At 46.0% G+C, this 22188-nt stretch overlaps 1 protein-coding gene across 4 annotated transcripts in view; it reads left to right on the top strand.

The window, feature by feature from the left end:
* Nucleotides 1–22188, top strand: part of DNAH8 (dynein axonemal heavy chain 8) — a 491368-nt gene that overhangs the window by 404556 nt on the left and 64624 nt on the right. For all 4 annotated transcript variants that reach the window (XM_068232705.1, XM_068232706.1, XM_068232709.1 and 1 more), the window contains one exon: nucleotides 13641–13843. In XM_068232705.1, the coding sequence (XP_068088806.1) occupies nucleotides 13641–13843 (203 nt within the window). The remainder of the gene's footprint in view (nucleotides 1–13640; nucleotides 13844–22188) is intronic.

Consider the following 22188-nt stretch of genomic DNA (forward strand, 5'->3'; position numbering starts at 1 on the left):
CGGTCACACTATGGTTTGTGTACAGTCGGCAGATACACCGGTCACACCATGGTTTGTGTACAGTTGGCAGATACACCGGTCACACTGTGGTTTCTGTACAGTCAGCAGATACACCGGTCACACTATGGTTTGTGTACAGTCGGCAGATACACCGGTCACACTATGGTTTGTATACAGTCGGCAGATACACCGGTCACTCTATGGTTTGTATACAGTCGGCAGATACACCGGTCACACCATGGTTTGTGTACAGTCGGCAGATACACCGGTCACTCTATGGTTTGTATACAGTCGGCAGATACACCGGTCACACCATGGTTTGTGTACAGTCGGCAGATACACCGGTCACACCATGGTTTGTGTACTGTCGGCAGATACACCGGTCACACCATGGTTTGTGTACAGTTGGCAGATACACCGGTCACACTATGGTTTGTGTACAGTCGGCAGATAAATTGGTCACACTACGGTTTGTATACAGTCGGCAGATGCATCGGTCACACTACGGTTTGTATACAGTCGGCAGATACGTCGGTCACACTATGGTTTGTGTACAGTTGGCAGATACATCAGTAACACTATGGTTTGTGTACAGTTGACAGATACATCAGTAACACTATGGTTTGTGTACAGTCGGCAAATACATCATTAACACTATGGTTTGTGTACAGTCGTCAGATAGATCAGTAGCACCAGGGGCAAACCCAGGATTTTGAAGGGGGGGATTCCACGAAAGGTCTCTTTCAGAAAGCCGCTCACTACTGTGCATGTGTGCAATCTAGACCACCTGGCTGGAACCTAGCACAGAGGGTGAGTGAGCTAGGAGGCACAGTGAGAAGACAGGACAGTGGATTGTAAACAGGGGTGGCTTCCAAGATGTTTTTTTTTTTTTTGCGGGTGCTATGCAAGTGCTAGATCCACTGCAGGGGTAGCTGACCTGCGGCACGCATAGCGCGCCGCAGCAAAAAATTGGCTTGTCCGTGCACTGGAAAGTGGGCGCGCTAATGACGGGTTAAGAGCAAGGCCAAATATTAATGAACTTAGCAGCAGTTAGAAATTCACTGACAGTGGACATCAACAGGAAACTTTATATGAAGCCCCCTCTCCTAATAAAAAAGGATATCCTACATACTATACATATAGCAGAGATCAGGGCTGGATTTCTACTTTTTAACACCCAAGGCCAGCTATCACCAGCCGCCCCCCCCCCCCCCCCCCAAACTTACACATCTAAATGAGGCCTGTACATGTGTTTGATTATAGCGCATGGTATGCTGTGTCAATTGTATTTTCCTCCTACAGTCCCAAAAATATTAATTTAATTGGCCCGCCACAAAACTGGCCTAACTATGACTATGATAGGATAAGATTATGAGCTCCTCTGAGGACAGTCAGTGAATTGACTATGTACTCTGTAATGTGCTGCAGAAGATGTCAGTGCTATGGAAATATACAACAACAATATGGTAGGACATTAGACTATGACTATGGTAGCATTAGATTGTGAGCTCCTCTGAGGACAGTCAGTGACATGACTATGTACTCTGTAAAGTGCTGCAGAAGATGTCAGTACTATATAAATACATAATAATAATATGGTAGGACATTACACTACTACTATGGTGGGATTAGATTGTGAGCTCCTCTGAGGACAGTCAGTGACATGACTGTAATCTGTAAAGTGCTGCAGATGGTGTAAGTGCTATTCAAATACATATTAATAATAAGGTAGGACATATGACTATGGCAGGATTAGAGTGTGAGCTCCTCTGAGGACATTCAGTGACGTGGCCATGTACTCTGTAATGTGCTGCAGAAGATATCAGTACTATATAAATACATAATAATAATATAGTAGGACATTAAACTATGACTAATGTAGGATTAGATTGTAAGCTGAGGATAGTGAGTGAAAGGACTATGTACCCTGTAAAGTGCTTCAGAAGATGTCAGTGCTATTAAAGGGAACACAAGCTGAAGCTTGGGTTTAAACAGAGATATCTACTTAAATATTATTGAATTAGTGAAAAAAGTTAATTACCTGCATAAACTTTTACGGCACGGAGGATGCCGTCCGTGCCAATCCGCCGGGTCCCCCGCTCATTAGCCCCCCGGGCCGGCTCCCGGCCCCACGGCCCGGGTCGGGCCCCCCTGCCTCTCCCAAAATGGCCGCTTGCTCTGGCCGCGGCTGCGCAGTCCGCATAGCCACGAGTGCGGCTGCGCAGCTCTAGGGCCAACCCCCCCCGATCCACGCTACATAGCGTGGATCGGGGAGGTTGGCCCTAGAGCTGCGCAGCCGCACTCGCGGCTATGCGGACTACACAGCCGCGGCCAGAGCAAGCGGGAAGCCTCACACACACAAATCCTCCCCCAGTGGACTCAAAACACACACTCCCCTCCCCCCTCCCCAGTGGTCTCACTCCAAACATATTGCCTTGCCTCCTGTAAAGCAAACATTCTGTAATTCTGTAAACATTCAGTATGGAGCGTACTGCAGATCAGCCTGTCAGTGCACTCACCCTCACACATGCCTGACATTCCTGACGCTGCCTGCATAGTCCGGGCTGCATTGAAAGGGAAAGGCTCAGAAGTGTTGAATACACAAGAAGCACAGAGTGTAAATGCACAGAGGGTGATAACAATTGCAGAGTATCAGGCACAAATAATGGCACACAATCTCAATTACCACCCCAGCCCGTTCTTCCTCCCCCCTGTGCAGAGCTGGCAGCGGCTCTTTCACATTACCTCTCTGTGCAGGCACTATTCCCTTCCTACTTCAGCAAGTCTGCTGGTCTGGCTCTATGCAGCTCCATTTTACCATGATGCCAAGGGGAGGGACGGAGAGCCAATCAGACCTGCTGGAGGAGGAAGGAAGTAGAGCGTGCACGGAGAGGGAAATATGATAGAGCCACTGCAAACAGGATCAGATAGCCTCCCTGGCCTCTGCGGATATATCTTCTCTATATCTACCTTACAGCAGCCGCAGGGGGGGGGGGGGGGGTGGTTCCAGACACCCGGAACACCCCCTTCGGTGCGCCAGTGAGCACTACGGTTTGTGTACAGTTGACAGATACATCAGTAACACTATGGGTTGTGTACAGTCGGCAGATACACTGGTCACACTATGGTTTGTGTACAGTCAGCAGACACACAAACCATGGTTTGTGTACAGTTGGCAGATTTTCATCAGCAGGTAGATTGACACGTTGCAGTAACAGCTTAAGTTCATATAGACATGTATTGTCACCCCCTGGTCACCCTCCCGCACCCGTCCATGGCACAGGTCAGGCCGCTCCAATACATGTCTATATGAACTTAAGCTGTTACTGCAACGTGTCAATCTACCTGCTGATGAAAATCAATGGAATAATAAACTTGTCTTAAGGAAGCAGTGCACGGACTGTCTTGTGTGTACTGTAGATACATCATTAACACTATGGTTTGTGTACAGTCGGCAGATACATCATTAACACTATGGTGTGTGTACAGTCGTCAGATACATCGGTCACACTATGGTTTGTGTACAGTCAGCAGATACACTGGTCACACTATGGTTTGTGTACAGTCGGCAGATATTTGGTCACACTATGGTTTGTGTACAGTCGGCAGATACATCGGTCACACTATGGTTTGTGTACAGTCAGCAGATACATCAGTCACACTCAGGGGCGTAGCAATAGGGGTTGCAGAGGTAGCGACCGCATCGGGGCCCTTGGGCCAGAGGGGCCCCGAAGGGCCCTCCCTCAACTACAGTATTAGCTCTCTATTGGTCCTGTGCTCATAATAATAACTTCAATAGATACTTTTAATAGTGGTAATCCTTAACAAACTGTTTCCCATCCTTTTCTTGCACCTCTGACACTGTAGTTGCCCTTGGCAGGTTTTGGTGCGCCGTATCAATTGTTACGTATAGAGTGCTTGGGGGGGCCCCATTGTAAAACTTGCATCGGGGCCCACCGCTCCTTAGCTACGCCACTGGTCACACTATGGTTTGTGTACAGTCGGCATATACATCGGTCACACTATGGTTTGTGTACAGTTGGCAGATACATCAGTCACACTATGGTTTGTGTACAGTCGGCAGATAAATTGGTCACACTACGGTTTGTATACAGTCGGCAGATACACCGGTCACACTATGGTTTGTGTACAGTTGGCAGATACATCAGTCACACTATGGTTTGTGTACAGTCGGCAGATAAATTGGTCACACTACGGTTTGTGTACAGTCGGCAGATACATCGGTCACACTATGGTTTGTGTACAGTCGTCAGATACATCGGTCACACTATGGTTTGTGTACAGTCAGCAGATACACTGGTCACACTATGGTTTGTGTACAGTCGGCAGATACATCACACTATGGTTTGTGTACAGTCGGCATATACATCGGTCACACTATGGTTTGTGTGCAGTCGGCAGATACATCGGTCACACTATGGTTTGTGTACAGTCGGCAGATACATCGGTCACACTATGGTTTGTGTACAGTCAGCAGATACATCGATCACACTATGGTTTGTGTACAGTCGGCAGATACATCGGTCATACTATGGTTTGTGTACAGTCGGCAGATACATCGGTCATACTATGGTTTGTGTACAGTCGGCAGATACATCGGTCATACTATGGTTTGTGTACAGTCAGCAGATACATCGGTCACACTATGGTTTGTGTGCAGTCGGCAGATACATCGGTCATACTATGGTTTGTGTACAGTCGGCAGATACATCGGTCATACTATGGTTTGTGTACAGTCAGCAGATACACTGGTCACACTATGGTTTGTGTATAGTCAGCAGATACATCGGTCACACTATGGTTTGTGTACAGTCGGCAGATACATCGGTCACACTACAGTTTGTATACAGTCAGCAGATACAACGGTCACACTATGGTTTGTATACAGTCGGCAGATACACATATCATTACCAGTGGCAGCAGCCTTCTTTACCTGCTGCTAGCCATCGCATAAAAGTAAAAAAGTGTAGGTTTAATATTTTGGGTATAGACAGGATTGCTACTTCACTGAACTTTATTCAGTATTTAGCTGCTACCAATCACTCACATATATTTAGTTGTGGACATGCTCGTGCCCATTGGACACTAATTTGCTACTATATATCACTTTGATGGCATAAGTATTATAAAAGTTTTTGTTGTATCAATAGCGACACAGCTGAAATGCCAAAATTGTCCGGAACCTTAAAGAACACCAGAGCTGAAGGACTTTGGTGAAATGGCCATATGTCATGCATGGGGTGTTAGTAGTAGATACTTACCGCGCCTTCCCTTCCCCTCCGTCACTCGCCGTTGTCCATCTTCAATTCCAGTCCTGACAGGCCGACCCGGGCAACTCACACAACCTATGACCCGGACATACTGCACTGCGCATACTATTATTTCATATTTATATAGCACCGACATCTTCCGCAGCGCTGTACAAAGAATATAGTCTTGCCACGTAACTGTCCCTCAGAGCTCACAATCTAATCCCTATCAGTCATATGTCTATGTATGTATCATGTAGTCTAGGGCCAATTTAGGGGGAAGCCAATTAACTTATCTGTATGTTTTTGGGATGTGGGAGGAAACCAGAGTGCCCGGAGGAAACCCACACAGACACGGGGAGAACATACAAACTTACAGATAGTGCCCTGGCTGGGATCCGAACCGGGGACCCAGCGCTGCAAGGCGAAAGTGCTAACCACTACACCACCGTGCTGCATGCGCAGTATGTCCGTTCTGCACTCTTGTGGCCATGCTCAATGATGTCCTCATGCAGGCACACACTCAGCCTGGCGTGCGCAGTATGTACTGGTCACTACATTGGAGTGCTCACACCAGGACGCAGGAGTGAGGGGAGTGAGCGTGCACCTGTGTGGCGATGTCATTGAGCGCGGTCACAAGGGTGCAGAACAGACATACATGTGCGGCGCAGTATGTCCGGGTCATAGGTTATGTGAGTCGCCCAGGTCAGCCTGTCAGAACGGGGCTTGAAGCTGGACAACGGTGAGTGATGGGGGGGGGGGGGGGGGACGGAAGGCGTGGTAAGTATCTATTACTAACACCCCACAAATGACATATGGCCATTTCACCAGAGTCCTTCAGCTCTGGTATCCTTTAAGGGGTTAAAACCCCAGAACCTGAAGCAGTAACGGTTGATATAACTTTAAAACTACTTTTAAGTGGTTGTTTTTTTGTTAATTGTTGAAAATGTATTTTAGTTGACAAGATGAGAAAACATCACCATGGTTCTTGCCCAAGCATGGTCTAAGTGACCGGGGCTGTCCTTAGCTGTCCATGCGCTTTTTTGAATCATGCAGGGAAACAGCACTTTATAAATATTAGCTCATTTAATTTAATTTCTTGTGGAGCTAGGACCGATAGAAATAGAAGCAGTGCTGGTGTCCTCGCTTCATCTCTGTCAGCCGCTGGTTTGTAGAAGATAAGGCCTCATCCTCCACTAGTATGTACAGAAGATGAGAGGCGGGAGGGAAAAGTTATACCTTGTGGTGTTTTTATTTACCTTTCTATAGACTTTATGTCCTCATGAATGATTGTGCCTGTCTCCCTCATAAAGCTGGTTTCTTTGGCCAACTGTCTCCATTTCTAATCTCGTGATATTATCAATAGGATTAGTGGGCACCATAAAAATGAACATTCAGTGCTGGGCAGACATTTCAGAGCAGCTAAAAAGTTATTCCCACACACCCTATGAAAGTAAAGGTGGCCATACATCTACTTGTGTGGCCCGATCAACCATCCGATTCGATAATTTTATCAGATTGGCTGAAAATTGGTCACACAACATGGTCGACCCAAACGAACATTTCATCAGTTTTGGTCCCAAAGCGAGCGAATGCGCCAATCTGACGTGCTGGAAAGATCTCGGCCAAAAGTGCTCAAGGTGTGTGGCAGTAACTGCGGGAGTCGAGGCAGTGGGACAGCTGAGATTTTAGTTCAATTCAAGGAAGAAAAACAGCGTGTGTGTGTGGCACAACCCTTATAACTCAACTGGAGTGACAGATGACCTCAGGCTTCATAACCATCCAGTGCCCTGTTTGTATGCTGCTTGCTGCTGTCAATAAGTGCCACCCTGGCGTGTGCACTGCTCTGAATTAGAAGAAAATCATCACAGCATATTGTACGAGAGGAAAAGGATGAGCGTGCACCTTCCGTCCAAATACGTGGTTTATTGGCACAGTGGACTAGCATGTAGTATTGCAAGCGACTAAACAAGGCATACAGAAATGTGCTGGTGATAACTGCATAATCAGCATACTCTTACGTGTCCCGAGTCGTCAGGGAGACTGGTGCTGGAGGTGGGTGCTAGGTGATGAGCGGTGGAGCGACGGCCGTTTCGCGTCTGAACGACGCTTGGTCACGCGAACCACAGTGGTTCGCGTGACCAAGCGTCGTTCAGACGCGAAACGGCCGTCGCTCCACCGCTCATCACCTAGCACCCACCTCCAGCACCAGTCTCCCTGACGACTCGGGACACGTAAGAGTATGCTGATTATGCAGTTATCACCAGCACATTTCTGTATGCCTTGTTTAGTCGCTTGCAATACTACATGCTAGTCCACTGTGCCAATAAACCACGTATTTGGACGGAAGGTGCACGCTCATCCTTTTCCTCTCGTACAAACAGCTGAGATTTTACACTGCACAGGCACTTTAGGGGGTGGGGTGGAGGGGGGGTCGTTGAATAGAGGAGAAGGGCGACATTTACTTTTTGGGCAACCAGGCAGGTGGCCTCCGTAGTCAGATTCCTGATAGATTTCATGCCGAAATGCAGTGTATCGGCAGGTAACAGATCCCTCTCTGATCAGATTTAGTCTACTGTATCTCTTGGTCGATCTGCCCATACATCGCTAGAATACTGCATGCAGGTCCAGGTGATTGTCTGTGGAGTAGGGCTTTAAAGTTTGGTTGCAGTTCAGAAAGTTGCCTACAGATGGCAATCATGAAACAAGTAGATAGTGGAAAAGATCAACCAAATTCACCTGGCAATAAAACCATGTTTCGTAATAACTTTAGGAATTGTAAAAGATGCAAATTGTTAACAAGGACATTTTACATTCATTATTATAATCAAATAATTCCCTGACAACAATATGTAACTCAGTTCTGGGCAACGCTTTACAGGAGGGACATTGCAGTGTTACAGCAGGTGCAAGACAACAAAATGGATTTGAGGGATGGAAGATCTCACTTACAGAGAAAGATTAGATAAACTGGATTATTTAGGCTGGATAAAAGATGCCTTAGAGGAGATCTAATAGTCTTGTACAAATATATCTAATTCTGCAATTTGCTCTGTGACTTCTAGTTATGACACTATTTATACATTTAAAAAAAAAGAACTATTGAAGCTGTTTAGGACGATTTAGGGGCGTTTGCGAGCAGCAATTGCGATAGTCAATCACAGTGCAGAGTTTAGTGGTGGGAAAAAGTCCTTCTATAAGCAATAAAACACCTAGTACAAGCTTTTTTTTGGTGGTTGGGGGGAGGGGGACGGGCTACACATGTCCGCAGCTTATTGGTCATTAATAAATACAGCACGGTTTCCTGCTTTTATTTCAATGTACAGGTAGATAATAATGCATTCATTCTGGCCATGTCACATAGTATATTGTAGGATGACTAGGTATGAGATGTATTTTTGCTTAGGCCTCGTTCACACTATACCCATTGCCGTGTGCATTATGGCAACGCGTATGGCATGCGATCAGCAAGAGCATCAGATGCATAGAGTGCACTGTCTGATGTTCAGACTACATGTACTGCGCAGCAGTGTGATGCGCTGCTGCAAGCATTTCCCAGCAAAGCAGAGCACTGACCCATTCATGGCGTAAGCAGCACAAAGCACAGTGGCACAGATTGTGTGCGATCACATGCGTTCAAGTTGCGCATCTATCTGCGTTTGACAGTGTGAATGAGGCCAAAACATTATGCCCACATCTTCTCTGCCTCAGTGGAAAGAAATGATAAATGACAGCTGTTTCTTTACAAGATGACAAGTACAGATAGTTTGTGCTCAAACCTTCTATAACTGTTAGTTCATCTAGAAAGCTGACAATAATTAGTATCTCTCTGATTTCTATTTCATGGAACAAGAAACTACACGTCTCGTGTATTAGTTTGTCAATCATTAAAGGACAACTGAAGTGAGAGGTATGTGGAGGCTGCCATATTTATTTCCTTTTAAGCAATACCAGTATCCTGGCTATCCTGCTGATCCTCTGCTTCTAATACTTTCAGCCATAGACCCTGAACAAGCATGACGCAGATCATGTGTTTCTGATATCGGTGTCGGATCTAACAAGATTAGCTGCATGCTTGTTCCTGGTCTGATTCAGGCACTACTGAAGCCAAATAGACCAGCAGGGCTGCCATGTAACTGGTATTGCTTTAAAGGAAATAAGTATGGCAGCCTCCATGTCCCTCTCACTTCAGTTGCCCTTTAACCACTTTACCCCCTGCGGTACGAATTTCTCCGTTCCTTTTTTCCCTCCTAAAAAACCAGGGACGGAGAAATCCGTACCTTCTGCGCTCCCGCCGCTGTCCGCGCTACCGCCGCTCGTGCGCGCGCACCCGCCGCTCGTGCACGCCGCCTCCCGCTTGCCCGGAGATCAATGAACGGGAAAATCCATTCCCGTTCGTTGATCTAAGCCCCGCAATGATCTGCTGCTTCTTTCAGAAACAGCGCGATCATTGTGAGTCTCCCAGCCTCCTACTGCTTCCTGTAAGCGTCCTTCCGGTCGCTTACAGGTCGCATGTAAACATACTCACTGTGGCCATCTTGTGTCCAAATAGTAAACTACACCCTAATGCATTTTACACATACAAATAAATTGTTTTACATAATAAATTAACTCATTACCTCCCACACTCCCCAATTTTTTATTTTTTTTTTGTAATTTTAAAAATATATATATATATATATATATATATATATATATATATATATATATATATATATATATATACAATAAAAAAAAAAAAAACATAAATAGTTACCTTAGGGACTGAACTTTTTAAATATTTATGTCAAGAGGGTATAACACTGTTACTTTATAAACTACGGGCTTGTAATTAGGGATGGACGCAAAACTGAAAAAAATGCACCTTTATTTCCAAATAAAATATTGGGGCCAAACATTGTGATAGGGACATAATTTAAACGGTTTTATAATCGGGAATAATGGGCAAATAAATTTCATGGGTTTTAATTACAGTAGCATGCATTATTTAAAAACTATAATGGCCGAAAACTGAAAATAATTTTTTCCCCACATTTTTTCCTATTTTCCCCATTAAAACACATTTAGAATAAAATAATTCTTGGCATAATGTCCCACCTAAAGAAAGCCTAATTGGTGGCAGAAAAAACAAGATCTAGTTCATTTCATTGCGATAAGTAATAATAAAGTTATAGACGAATGAATGGACGGAGCGCTGAAAAGTGAAAATTGCTCTGGTGGTCAGGGGGTAAAACCCCTCAGTTGGGAAGTGGTTAAAGTGGAACTGAAGATAAAAAAAACAACATAGTTTCACTTACCTGGGGCTTTTGCCAGCCCCTAGCAGCCGTCCTGTCTCAAGGATACGCATGGCAGGGCTGTGCAGGCGCAGACGCCCATCGACTTACAAGTTGACCGAGCAGAAACTAGCTGGCGGCAAGAGAACGGAGGATCGTAGAGGACCAGCGTGGGACAGGACAGCTGCAAGGGGCTGGCAAAAGCCCCAGGTAAGTGAAAGGGCCAGTGCACAACAAAAACCTCTAGCAGATCCACAAAACGCTGGAGGTTTTTGAAGAAGATTTTCAGAGCGATTCTAGGCACGTTTAGAGAGATTTTCTAAACATGCCTAGCGTTTTTTGGAGCATTTTTGTGTAGCAGATGTCATATGTTACTGAACAGCTTCTGTAACAAAAACGCCTGGAAAACCGCTCTGATCTAGAGTTTTTCAGAGCGGTTTTCCACTTTCCTATACTTTAACATTGAGGCAGAAACACCTCAGAAATCGAAAAATGCTGCAGCCCCTGAGTTTGCGTTTGTGGAAAAAACGACCCGCTCTGGTGTGCACCATCCCATTCACTTTCATTAGCCAAGCGGTTTTTCACCTGCAATCGTTTTAAAGAACGCTTCAGAACCACTCTGGTGTGCACCAGCCCATACTCTGTTTTTTAGTTATTTTCAGTTCCGCTTTAAGGTCGCTTGATAAATGTTGGCGCACAAAAACGAGCAATGTTGCTCAAATGCCATTTCCCTGCAAAAAGAAAGGACAAGTACTTTTTTTTTTTTTTCATCAACCAAAGGTGTTTATTGATAAAAAACGTTGGTACAATATAAAATACATATATAAGTATACATTAATGGAGAATTTATACAAGTTAACTGTAGGCAATCAAAGGGAGAGATGCTATACAATGTACAACATAGGTGGTCTACACATCAGGTTAGAATAGGTCAAAGCAACAAAAATCAAGTCAAGTACAGAGGAAATCTCTAACAATACCTAGAGTAACACTTAACCCATGGACCCGCCAAATTATGGATAGACTTAAAAATGTTGGGTCAAACGTTTATCCATTTGTCCCAAACTTGGTGGAATTTATTGGGGCATTTTCTATGGGAGTATACCAATTTTTTGAAAGGTAGTTGTTTGCGGACTCTGGATTTCCAAGCTTCCAGTGTGGGGAGAATTGGGGATAGCCATCTGAAAGTGATGCATTGTTTAGCCGCAAATAAGGATTCCATAATCAAAATTTTATCAAATTTTGGTGTATCTTCATGTATGAGGTTAAGTATACAGGTTTTAATGTCTGGGTCTACTGGGGACCCCATTAAGTCATGCAGGAAATCCGTGACCTGTTTCCAAAAATCTGCAACGGGTGGGCATTGCCAGATGAGGTGGAGAAAGGATGGGTTTAGAGTTTGGCATTTAGGGCACAGCGCTGATGCAGTAGGGGAGAATTTTAGAAGATGGGAGGGAGTTAGGTAACTTTGGTGTAGAGTATAAATTTGTGTGAGACGTTCACTGACACATGGAGAGATCTGTTTCGGAGTAGAAAGGCAATCTTCCCATTCCTCCTCATCCAGCTCAACCCCAGTTCGGGTCCACTTGGACAAGGCTTCCTTTATTGTGTGGGCAGAACGATGTTCCAGTAGCAGAGAGTATACTATGCCTATATGGTGTTTCATAGGGCCGTCTTTGAGGGTTTCCATGATCAGGGAAATATTAGTTAGGGGCAAGCCCGAAGGAAATTGTGCTCTGATGGCATGTTGGAGTTGCATGTACATGTATCTGCATATGGGGGGGAGATCAAAGTGATCTTGGAGGGTTTGGTAGGGAGTGAAGTTGGCATTGTGGATAATTTGGCCTAAGTATTGAATGCCTTTAGTGGACCAGAGGTTAGTATTATCCAAATAAGTTAGTTCAGGTAGCTGAGGGTTATTCCATAAGGGGGTATGGAATTCTCTGCTGGAGGATAGAATGATTTTATTCGCCGCCTGCCATACCCTGGATGCCTGGATAAGTATTGTATTATTGGGAGAGTTAGCAGTAAGGTTATCTTTAAGTAGGGCAAAGGGTAAATTATTAGAGACGGAGGTGGGTGAAAAGCCTAATGGTTCGGGAGGTTGTAAGGAGTTAGAGACGAACCAATGAGCAATATGTTCCAATTGGGAGGCAATGTAGTATAGATATGGGTCTGGAAGTGCCAGACCTCCAGAGGAGGTTGGGCAGTGCAGGATGTTGTATTTCAGCCTGGCCCTAGACCTACCCCAAACCAAGGAGAGAAACAGTGACCTAAGTTTTTTGAAAAAGGGCATAGGGATATAGATTGGAGAGTTGTGCATTATGTACAGAATTTTGGGGAATAGGACCATCTTTATTAGGTTGACACGTCCAGCTACCGAGAGTGGGAGTCTAGTCCAGGCTGATATTTTTGACTGGGTCAGGGACAGGAGAGGAGCAATATTATTTTGGTAGTATAATTGTGGGTCTACTGTTACAGTCACACCTAGGTATGTAAATGACGTGACAATTTGTAACGGGCAAGGCAGGGGGGAAGTCGAAACTTGAGGATTATCCAGGCCCAAGATAGCAGACTTGCTCCAGTTCACGGAAAGCCCCGAGTAACAACCCATCTCACTTATTAAATTAAACGCAGTTTGTAGGGATTCATTAGGGTCAGCTAGAAAGAACGACAAGTACTTTAAACGACATTGTTCATCCACACCGATATTCTAAAGGAACAGATTTAAAAAAAACTTTGAAAACTGCGCACACAAGTAGAAAGTGACATTTCACACGACTTGTGCTCATGCTCTGCAACAATGTTATTTGAATATCTTATACACACTGACTGCACGATGTCTGCCCAATAGTCATCTGAGTTGTTCCCCCAGTTGGATTGGGCAGCATACCCGGTATCGGTCGTTCGTCGTTGTTCTTTCGCTACATTTTTTACAACAGTTGTCAAAATGGTAGAATCTATAGTTCACCAGTCGTTTCAAACTACTTTTATCTAACGTGTGTACAAGGCTTCGTTGTTAAGGCCAGGAATAAAATCTTGCAGGAGAAATTGGTAATAGATGCGTTTGTGAAGCTCTCTGTTCCTTGTTGTACAGGTCTTGGTGCCCGGATCGCACTGTGCGTCAGGCCTGGAGGTATATCGGGGACTCCCTCGGTGCAAGATACACGGAACCTGTTCTTCTAAACCTGGAGAGAACGTGGGAAGAAAGTGACAGGCGCACTCCGCTCATCTGCTTCCTGTCTGTGGGATCTGATCCCTCCAACCAGATTGAGGGGCTGGCCAGGAGGCTGAAGTTTGGTAAGTTCTGCTGGAATTATGGGTTTACACCTCTTATATCACTAGGAATAGGTCTCTGCACAAAACTCACATTCTGTGGGATTTAAAATGTCATGTTCATTAATGCCTGATAGGATTGATCAAGAAGAGCAGTTACTCAAAACAACCAACCAGAGGCCTTGTTTCATTTTCATGTAACAGGTGAAACCTAATTGGTTGCTGTTCCTTTGAAGCTTCAGTATTTTTTGCACCTGTCTTGATCAGAGATTGTCAGTGGGATTCTATTAAATATGGTTTCATGCAAATTGTATGTAGATTTGAACTGGACCAGTCCAATGCACTTTCTGCCGATTTGTAATTGGACGAATTCCCAAGCTGCATACAATTTGCATTAATATTGCACCTCTAGACTTGATACATCAACCTCAGAAAACGTTTTTGATGTACGCTTCTTGAGCAGAGGGAGGAGCCTAAGATGGCCTTACCTTCGTCACCTGCTCTGTAGGGATGATCACAGATATGCAATTTTTTCCGAGTTGATACAAATGTATGCAAATATATGCAGCTTGAAAATGGGCCAATCAGTTTAAACCTGGGTTTAAATTGATTGGTCCATTTTCAAACGGCATATATTTGCATAAAAATGTGCATAGTTTCGGAAAAATTTGCATCTCATTGATCATCCCTACTGTTCTGTAACTCACAAATAAGAAGCACCTATCAGGATGGGGGAGGTTTTTAAATGACAACTGAAGGGAGAGGGATATGGAGGCTGAAATATTTATTTCCTATTGCCTGGCTGTCCTGTTGATCTCTCTGTCATCACTAGTGTCTGAATCACACACGTGACCTGAAACAAGCATGCAGCTAATCCAGTCAGGATTTTGTCAGAAACATCTGATCTGCATGCTTGTTCAGGGTCTATGGCTAAATGACCACTATCACAAAAAATATTTTAAAATTTAGGTTGGATTCACAGTAGTCAGTTGCATAAAGCACGTGTTAAAATGAGTTATAATGAGTGTGAACTGCATTGGAGACTGTAGATAGACTGTAATACAAAGCCTGCATACAGCAAGTTAGAAAAACACGATCCATTACAACAAAGTACTGAAACAGGCCCATAGAGCTGTATGGGCAGTGTGTTGACATGCAGAATTATTCTGAACACTGTGAACGGGGCTTTAAAATACACATGTACATATGCTTCTATGAAGTTCTGTATTTTTTGGACTATAAGACTCACCTTTTCTCCCCCAAAATTGGGGAAATAGTCACTGCGTCTTATAGTCCAAATGCAGGGAGTTCCTGACTTGTGAATGCTGCCAATACCAACCGACTCCCTGTACTGTGCCCATGCAGAGGAGGACACAGGGGGACAAACACAAGACACAGGGAACACAAAGGGACATAGAGGAGGACACAAGGGGGGCACAAAGGAGCATAGAGGAGGACACAAGGGGGACACAAAATAGCATAGAGGGGACAAGGGGGGACACAAAGGGGCATAGAGGAGGACACGAGGGGGACACCAAAAGGGGCATAGAGGATGAAACAAGGAGGACAGAGGAGGACACATGGGGGACACAAAGGAGCATAGAGGGGGACACAGGGGCACAGAGGTGGACACAAGGGGGACACAAAGTAGCATAGAGGAGGACACAAGGGGGGGGGACACAAAGAGACATAGAGGAGGACACAAGGGGGACACGAAGTAGCATAGAGGAGGACACAAGGGGGGGGGACACAAAGGGACATAGAGGACACAAGGGGGAGACACAAAGGGGCATAGAGGAGGACACAAGGGGGACACAAAGTAGCATAGAGGAGGACACAAGGGGGGGACACAAAGGGGCATAGAGGAGGACAGAAGGGGGGGGGGGCACAAAGGGGCATAGAGGAGGACACGAGGGGGACACAAAGGGGCATAGAGGAGGACAGAAGAGGTCACAAAGGAGCATAATTTTGAGGAGGACACAAGGGGGACACATAGGGACATAGAGGAGGACACAAGGGGGGACATAAGGAGGACACAAGGGGGGACATAAGGAGGACAGAGGCAGACACAGGAGGACACAGGGAAGTACAAGGGGGCATACTCCACAAGATGCCCCTTCACTATGGATGTACCCGGTTTAGTATATATGTTACGGCCAGAACCCGAAGTTTGGCCAGAACTAGAAGTGGCCGGCCACTTCGGGTTCTGGCCGGCCAATGTGCGAACTGGCCGCTGCGCTGCGGCCAATGTGAGAAATGCAACAATTCCTGTAAGGTTAATGGTATGTTGTGGCCACAGCGCAGCGGGCAAATGTATCACATCTTACTTTATTCAATGAAATTAAGCCGCCCGGCTTTTTCTCTGCCTCTCTCTCCTCCCCTCGCCTCTCTCTCCTCCTCCCCCCGCCTCTCTCGCTCTCCTATGGGCAGCCGGGTGGGACACGCGTGTCCCCTCCAGAGTCGTTCGTCGCGGCAGGGGAATCCTGCCGTTCTTGCAGAGCGGGTGCTGGCAGAAGCAATGTCTGCAGCCTCCCCGCTCTGCTCTCCTGCCACGAGGAACGACTCTCGGGGACACGCGTGTCCCCTCCGGCTGGCCATAAGAGAAGGAGAGAGAGGCGGGGGGAGGAGAGAGGCAGAGAAAAAGCCGGGCGGCTTAATTTCATTGAATAAAGTAAGATGTGATACATTTGCCCGCTGCGCTGCGGCCACAACATAACATTAACCTTACAGGAATTGTTGCATTTCTCGCATTGGCCGCAGCGCAGTGGCCAGTTCGCACATTGGCCGGCCAGAACCCGAAGTGGCCGGCCACTTCTAGTTCTGGCCAAACTTCGGGTTCTGGCCGTAACATATATATTTTTTCCTCTGATTTTTGTCCTCTAAACCTAGTTATGTCTTATGGTCAGGAGCGTCTTATAGTCTGAAGTACCAGAATTTTTATACAAAGATGCTGTCGATCCTCCTTAGTCGCTTACACACTCGTTTGACTGAGGAACTGCCTTTCAGTAAGTTATTTTGAAAATAAAGAAATCCTAGAGAGTCCCCATGATGAGATGAAATAGTCAGTGATCTGCAAACTTGGCTCTCCAGCTGTTACCGTAAGGAACAAGAAGTCCCACAATGCATTTGCCTTTATTATTATTATTATTATTATTATTTAGTATTTATATAGCGCCGACATATTACGCAGCGCTGTACAGTGTATATATATATATATATCTTGTCACTAACTGTCCCTCAAAGGAGCTCACAATCTAATCCCTACTATTGCCATATGTCTATATTATGTAGTGTAAGTACTGTAGTCTAGGGCCAATTTTAGGGGAAGCCAATTAACTTATCCGTATGTTTTTGGGTTGTGGGAGGAAACCGGAGTGCCCGGAGGAAACCCACGCAGACACGGAGAGAACATACAAACTCTTTGCAGATAGTGCCCTGGCTGGGATTCGAACCAGGGACCCAGCGCTGCAAGGCGAGAGAGCTAACCACTACGCTATGAATCATGACTGTGGCTGTCAGACTCCTGAAATGCATTGTGGTACTCGTAGTTCCTTAACAGCTGGAGAGGCAAGTTTGCAGATCACTGGAATAGTCCAAAACCTGTCAGATCTGTTAGATTTTTACAACCTATTGCAAGTGACAGCAACGTAGTAAGAACATAATTTATAGCGCATTTTACTCTGGAAGAAATTTACTTTTTTTTACATTTGTGTACACATGCATTTTACATTTTATATTTTTTCGCAATAGTGGTCCTTTAACCTCCCTGGCGGTTAATTTTTTTGTTTTCCTGATTGAAAAAATCCTTTTTTTTTTTTGGTTTTTTTTGTTTTGTTTCATGTAAAGCTACCAGAGTGGTAGCTACATGAAACACCACTAGAGGGCGCATGTGGCCCTCTAGTCCGATCGTCGCCGGCATCTATAGCAAACAGGGGAACGCGTATATAACCCGTTCCCCTGTTTGGCTTCTCCTGTCGCCATGGCGACGATCGGGATGACGTCATCCGGGCAGCGCAGGGCTCTGGCGGGGGGGGCCCCTCTTCAGCCGCTGCGTGCGGCCGATCGCCGCAGAGCGGCGGCGATCAAGCTGTGCGCGCGGCTAGCAAAGTGCTGGCTGCGCGCACAGCAATTTACAGCTTGAAAATCGCCCACCAGGGGCTGAGATCTCCCCCTGCGCGGCATAGCCCGAGCTCAGCTCGGGCTTACCGCCAGGGAGGTTAAAGGTATTTGAGACAGAGGATCAAAAGGACAGAAGTAACTGGTATTATGTAAAATGAAGTAATAATGTCGGCTTCCATATTCCTCTCACTTCAGGTTCTCTTTAAGGCCTCTTTTCCATGAACTGTTTCTAGGGGGTGAAATGCCACTCAAACTCTCACAACTGCTCACTGCTGCCTGGTAACTGCTTGTCGCTGGCTGGTAACTGCTCACTGCTGCCTGGCAACTGCTTGCTGAGCACACAGCTCAACAGTTCGTGGAAAAGAGGCCTAAAGCAAGCTAATTCAGGAGAGACAGGCACACAGTGATTAATAGGGGTGGTGAATGTGACGCTGTTAGTTCTGGGTTTATGGAAATTTCATGTAACATTTGCAAACAATTAGCATAAAGTTTGCATAAACCCACAATGAAGCAGCATCTCGTTGACCACAGTTGGGGTCTGTATATGTAGCCATGGGAACTGTACAGCTCACCATGCATTCTGAAATGACGGGACTTGGTAGATTTTGCATTGTTTTCTTGACAGAATTCAGTTCATTCATTGATGCTTCCTGTTTTTCTTGCTTTAAGCCTTTCTGAGGGCTCGTTTCCACTATCGCGAATCTGCATGCGTCCAACGCATGCAGATCCGCACATGTAATACAAGTGGATGGGCCTGTTTCCACTGTAGCGTTGTTGAGGTGCGTTTTTTTCAGCGTGAAAAAAACGCACAAAAGAGCCAACGATTTCGCCTGCGTCGGGAATCCGTGCGAATCGCCGCTAATGTATTTAATAGTAAAAACGCATGCGTTTGTTACATGCGTTTTTACCCGCGATTTTGCGTGCGATTTCGCACCTTTTTCAATTTTATTTAGCCCTGGCAGTGTCATGGTTAATTTCGCAGGCGAAATCGCGGGTAAAAACGCATGTGGAAACGCATCCGCATGCGTTTTTACAAGCGTCGGAATGCGGCCGAAATCGCGTCGCAACAGTGGAAACAAGCCCTAAAAGCAATTTGAGGATTGTGTGTGAGGAGAGGTGTTTTGTTCCCTTCACTCTGCTGGTGCCCACAATGGCTCACATTAGTGGATGGAGGCCCAGATGACAATTAGCTGCCTTTTAGGGCTTGTTTCCACTGTTGCGACGCGATTTCGGCCGCATTCCGACGCTTGTAAAAACGCATGCGGATGCGTTTCCACATGCGTTTTTACCCGCGATTTCGCATGCGATTTCGCATGGCAGGGTGCCATGCGAAATTAACCATGACACTGCCAGGGCTAAATAAAATTGAAAAAGGTGCGAAATCGCACGCGAAATCGCGGGTAAAAACGCATGTAACAAACGCATGCGTTTTTACTATTAAATACATTAGCGGCGATTCGCACGGATTCCCGACGCAGGCGAAATCGTTGGCTCTTTTGTGCGTTTTTTTCACGCTGAAAAAAACGCACCTCAACAACGCTACAGTGGAAACAGGCCCATCCACTTGTATTACATGTGCGGATCTGCATGCGTTGGACGCATGCAGATTCGCGATAGTGGAAACGAGCCCTAAGACCATTGTTTCTCTACATTAAAAATATTAACCCTTTCTCAGGGATGCTTACCAGATTCTCTCACGAGTGATTACTCGTGATTCAAATGAGGTTTAATTGGCGCAGGTGTGTGATTGGGATACGTCCGCCCTGCATTCCAAAGAGCTTGCACGCGTCCTATTGGTCGCGTTGGAAGCCTCACAGCGGCGCACTTCCTCCTTCAAGCCGGAGCTCGTTATTACTCGTGAGAGCATCCCTGCCCTTTATGGTGCCCTCTTGAGGAAGTTCCTTAGTGTAGTGGTACTTTTTCCAGTGAGAACTCCTGACTATTTACTCTTAACTCCAGTTATCCCTGGCAGTGTTTTTTTTAGCGCTGCCCTTATTCATCCTAGGCAGATGTGTAACAATAGCCCCCGCGACCTCTGCCATTGCTTGCCGAGCTGTTCAGTATCCCGACCGCCAGTGCAATTCGGGGGAAACTTAAATGCAGACAAATGGCAGCAGTTGTAAGGGGCCTATCTCCACTAGTTCTGCATCCAAATTTCTGGAGATGGCTATATAGCGCCTGTTTCCACTACACACGGATTCTGGATGCAGAAAAACTGACTCCAATGAATGTCTATGGGCCTGTTTCCACTGAATGCAACTTGCAGATTTCTGCATCATGCACTGTATGCACCCATACAATGAAAACGTTCGTGGAAACAGGCCCATAGGCATTCATTGGAGTCAGTTTTTCTGCATCCAGAATCTGCATGTAGTGGAAACAGGCCGACACTACGCATGTCAAGTGCTGACACGTGGTGGTGTTACTGGGCGCCGCGTCGGAGGAACGCGATATGTCACATTTGAGTCAGCTGCGGCCACGCTCAGATGTGACTTCATGGTGGAGGGGGGGCGCCTGTCCAGTGCCGGTACCAAGTGCAAACAAGCGCCCGGTCGGTGCAGGAGAGCAGCTGACAGGTGGTAACTTCACTGCCTGTCAGTTGCCCATGTGAAAGGGGCCTAATATATTACCCTTCGGCAGAACAGGTCCTCTTCAGTTCTCTTCTGTGCAGATCATCACCGTGCCATTCAGGCAGCACCGGTGAACTGCACAGTAACGGATTGAAGAGGACCTGTTCTGCTGCAGGGTGCAGGTAATGTATTACGCTCCGATGCTGATCTACAGTACATTACATACAGGCACCAAAGGAAACAACAAAGGCACCAAAAAATAAAAACGCACAGTGCAGAAAACGCATGGTTTCCTACACTACCTTGTGTGCTCCCAGCAATAGAAATGTAAGGCTTCCTTACTCTTACTCTTTGCTCTTGCTGTAGTGCATGTTGATGTATGTGCCCATTAACGATCCAATGTCACAAACTAATCACTCCACCACATGTATACCATACCGTCCGATCCAATCCTTGTGATTGGAAACAATTGTTCCGTCCCACCAATGGAGAGGAAAATGATAAGCTATCTGATCAGACTGAGGGCTGGAACCACAAGGGCGTTTTTGTGAGCATTTAGGGAGCACTTGAAAAAACTAGCGTTTTCCCAAAACGCTCAGCTAATGCTAATGGATGGGGCAACTTCCACAGGAGCGTTTGCGATTTTGAAAAATCGCAAGCGCAGGACATGTAGCATTTTGTTAGCGTTTGCGCTTCAATGTAAAGTATATCATCGCTGGCGTAATCGCTCATCAAAACTTGCACGGAGCGATTTTGCAAGCGTTTTCAAGTTACTGCACACTGTAACAAAATTAAAATTAATTGAAAGGACCAATCAGACTTTAAAATGGTAATCGCTAATTGCTACACAACCGCTGGCAAATTGATACACTTTTTAAAAATGTTCCCTAAAACGCTCATGAAATCACTTACAAACTGCTCATACAAAACGCTAGCGATTGAGATTAGCAATAACGTTTTGTAGTGGGTTCCAGGCTTAAGGGCTCAAAACCACTAGCAGCCTTTTCTAAGCGCTAGTGATTTGAAAAAGCTCTTGCTAATGCAATGCTGTGGGGGATTTTTATAAAATCACATCGCTCCAGTGGGATCACACCCATAGCATTACATTAGCAAGAGCTTTACAAATCACAAGCGCTCAGAAAAGCGCTCCTATTGGGTTCCGGGCCTAAGAGAATCCTCCCAAAATTTGCATTGCTAGAACAAGCATTCATCATGAATCGGCACCCAGACCAGTAGATCATGTGCACATTTGGTAGATCCTACCATTAACCTCCCTGGCGTTCTATTAAAATCGCCAGGGAGGCTGCGGGAGGGTTTTTTTTAAATTAAAAAAAAAATATTTCATGCAGCCAACTGAAAGTTGGCTGCATGAAAGCCCACTAGAGGGCGCTCCGGAAGCGTACTTTCGATCGCCTCCGGCAATCGAAAGTAAAAATAGGCCGCAATGAGCGGCCTATCTTGTTTCGCTTTCCTCGTCGCCATGGCGACGAGCGGAGTGACGTCATGGACGTCAGTCGACGTCCTGACGTCAGAGCCGCCCGATCCAGCCCCTAGCGCCGGCCGGAACTGTTTGTTCCGGCTGCACTGGGCTCGGGCGGCTGGGGGGACCCTCTTTCGCCGCTGCACGCGGCGGATCGCCGCGGAGCGGCGGCGATCGGGCGGCACACGCGGCTGGCAAAG

This window comes from Hyperolius riggenbachi, chromosome 4 (genome assembly GCF_040937935.1).
Source record: "Hyperolius riggenbachi isolate aHypRig1 chromosome 4, aHypRig1.pri, whole genome shotgun sequence".
Classification (NCBI taxonomy): domain Eukaryota; kingdom Metazoa; phylum Chordata; class Amphibia; order Anura; family Hyperoliidae; genus Hyperolius; species Hyperolius riggenbachi.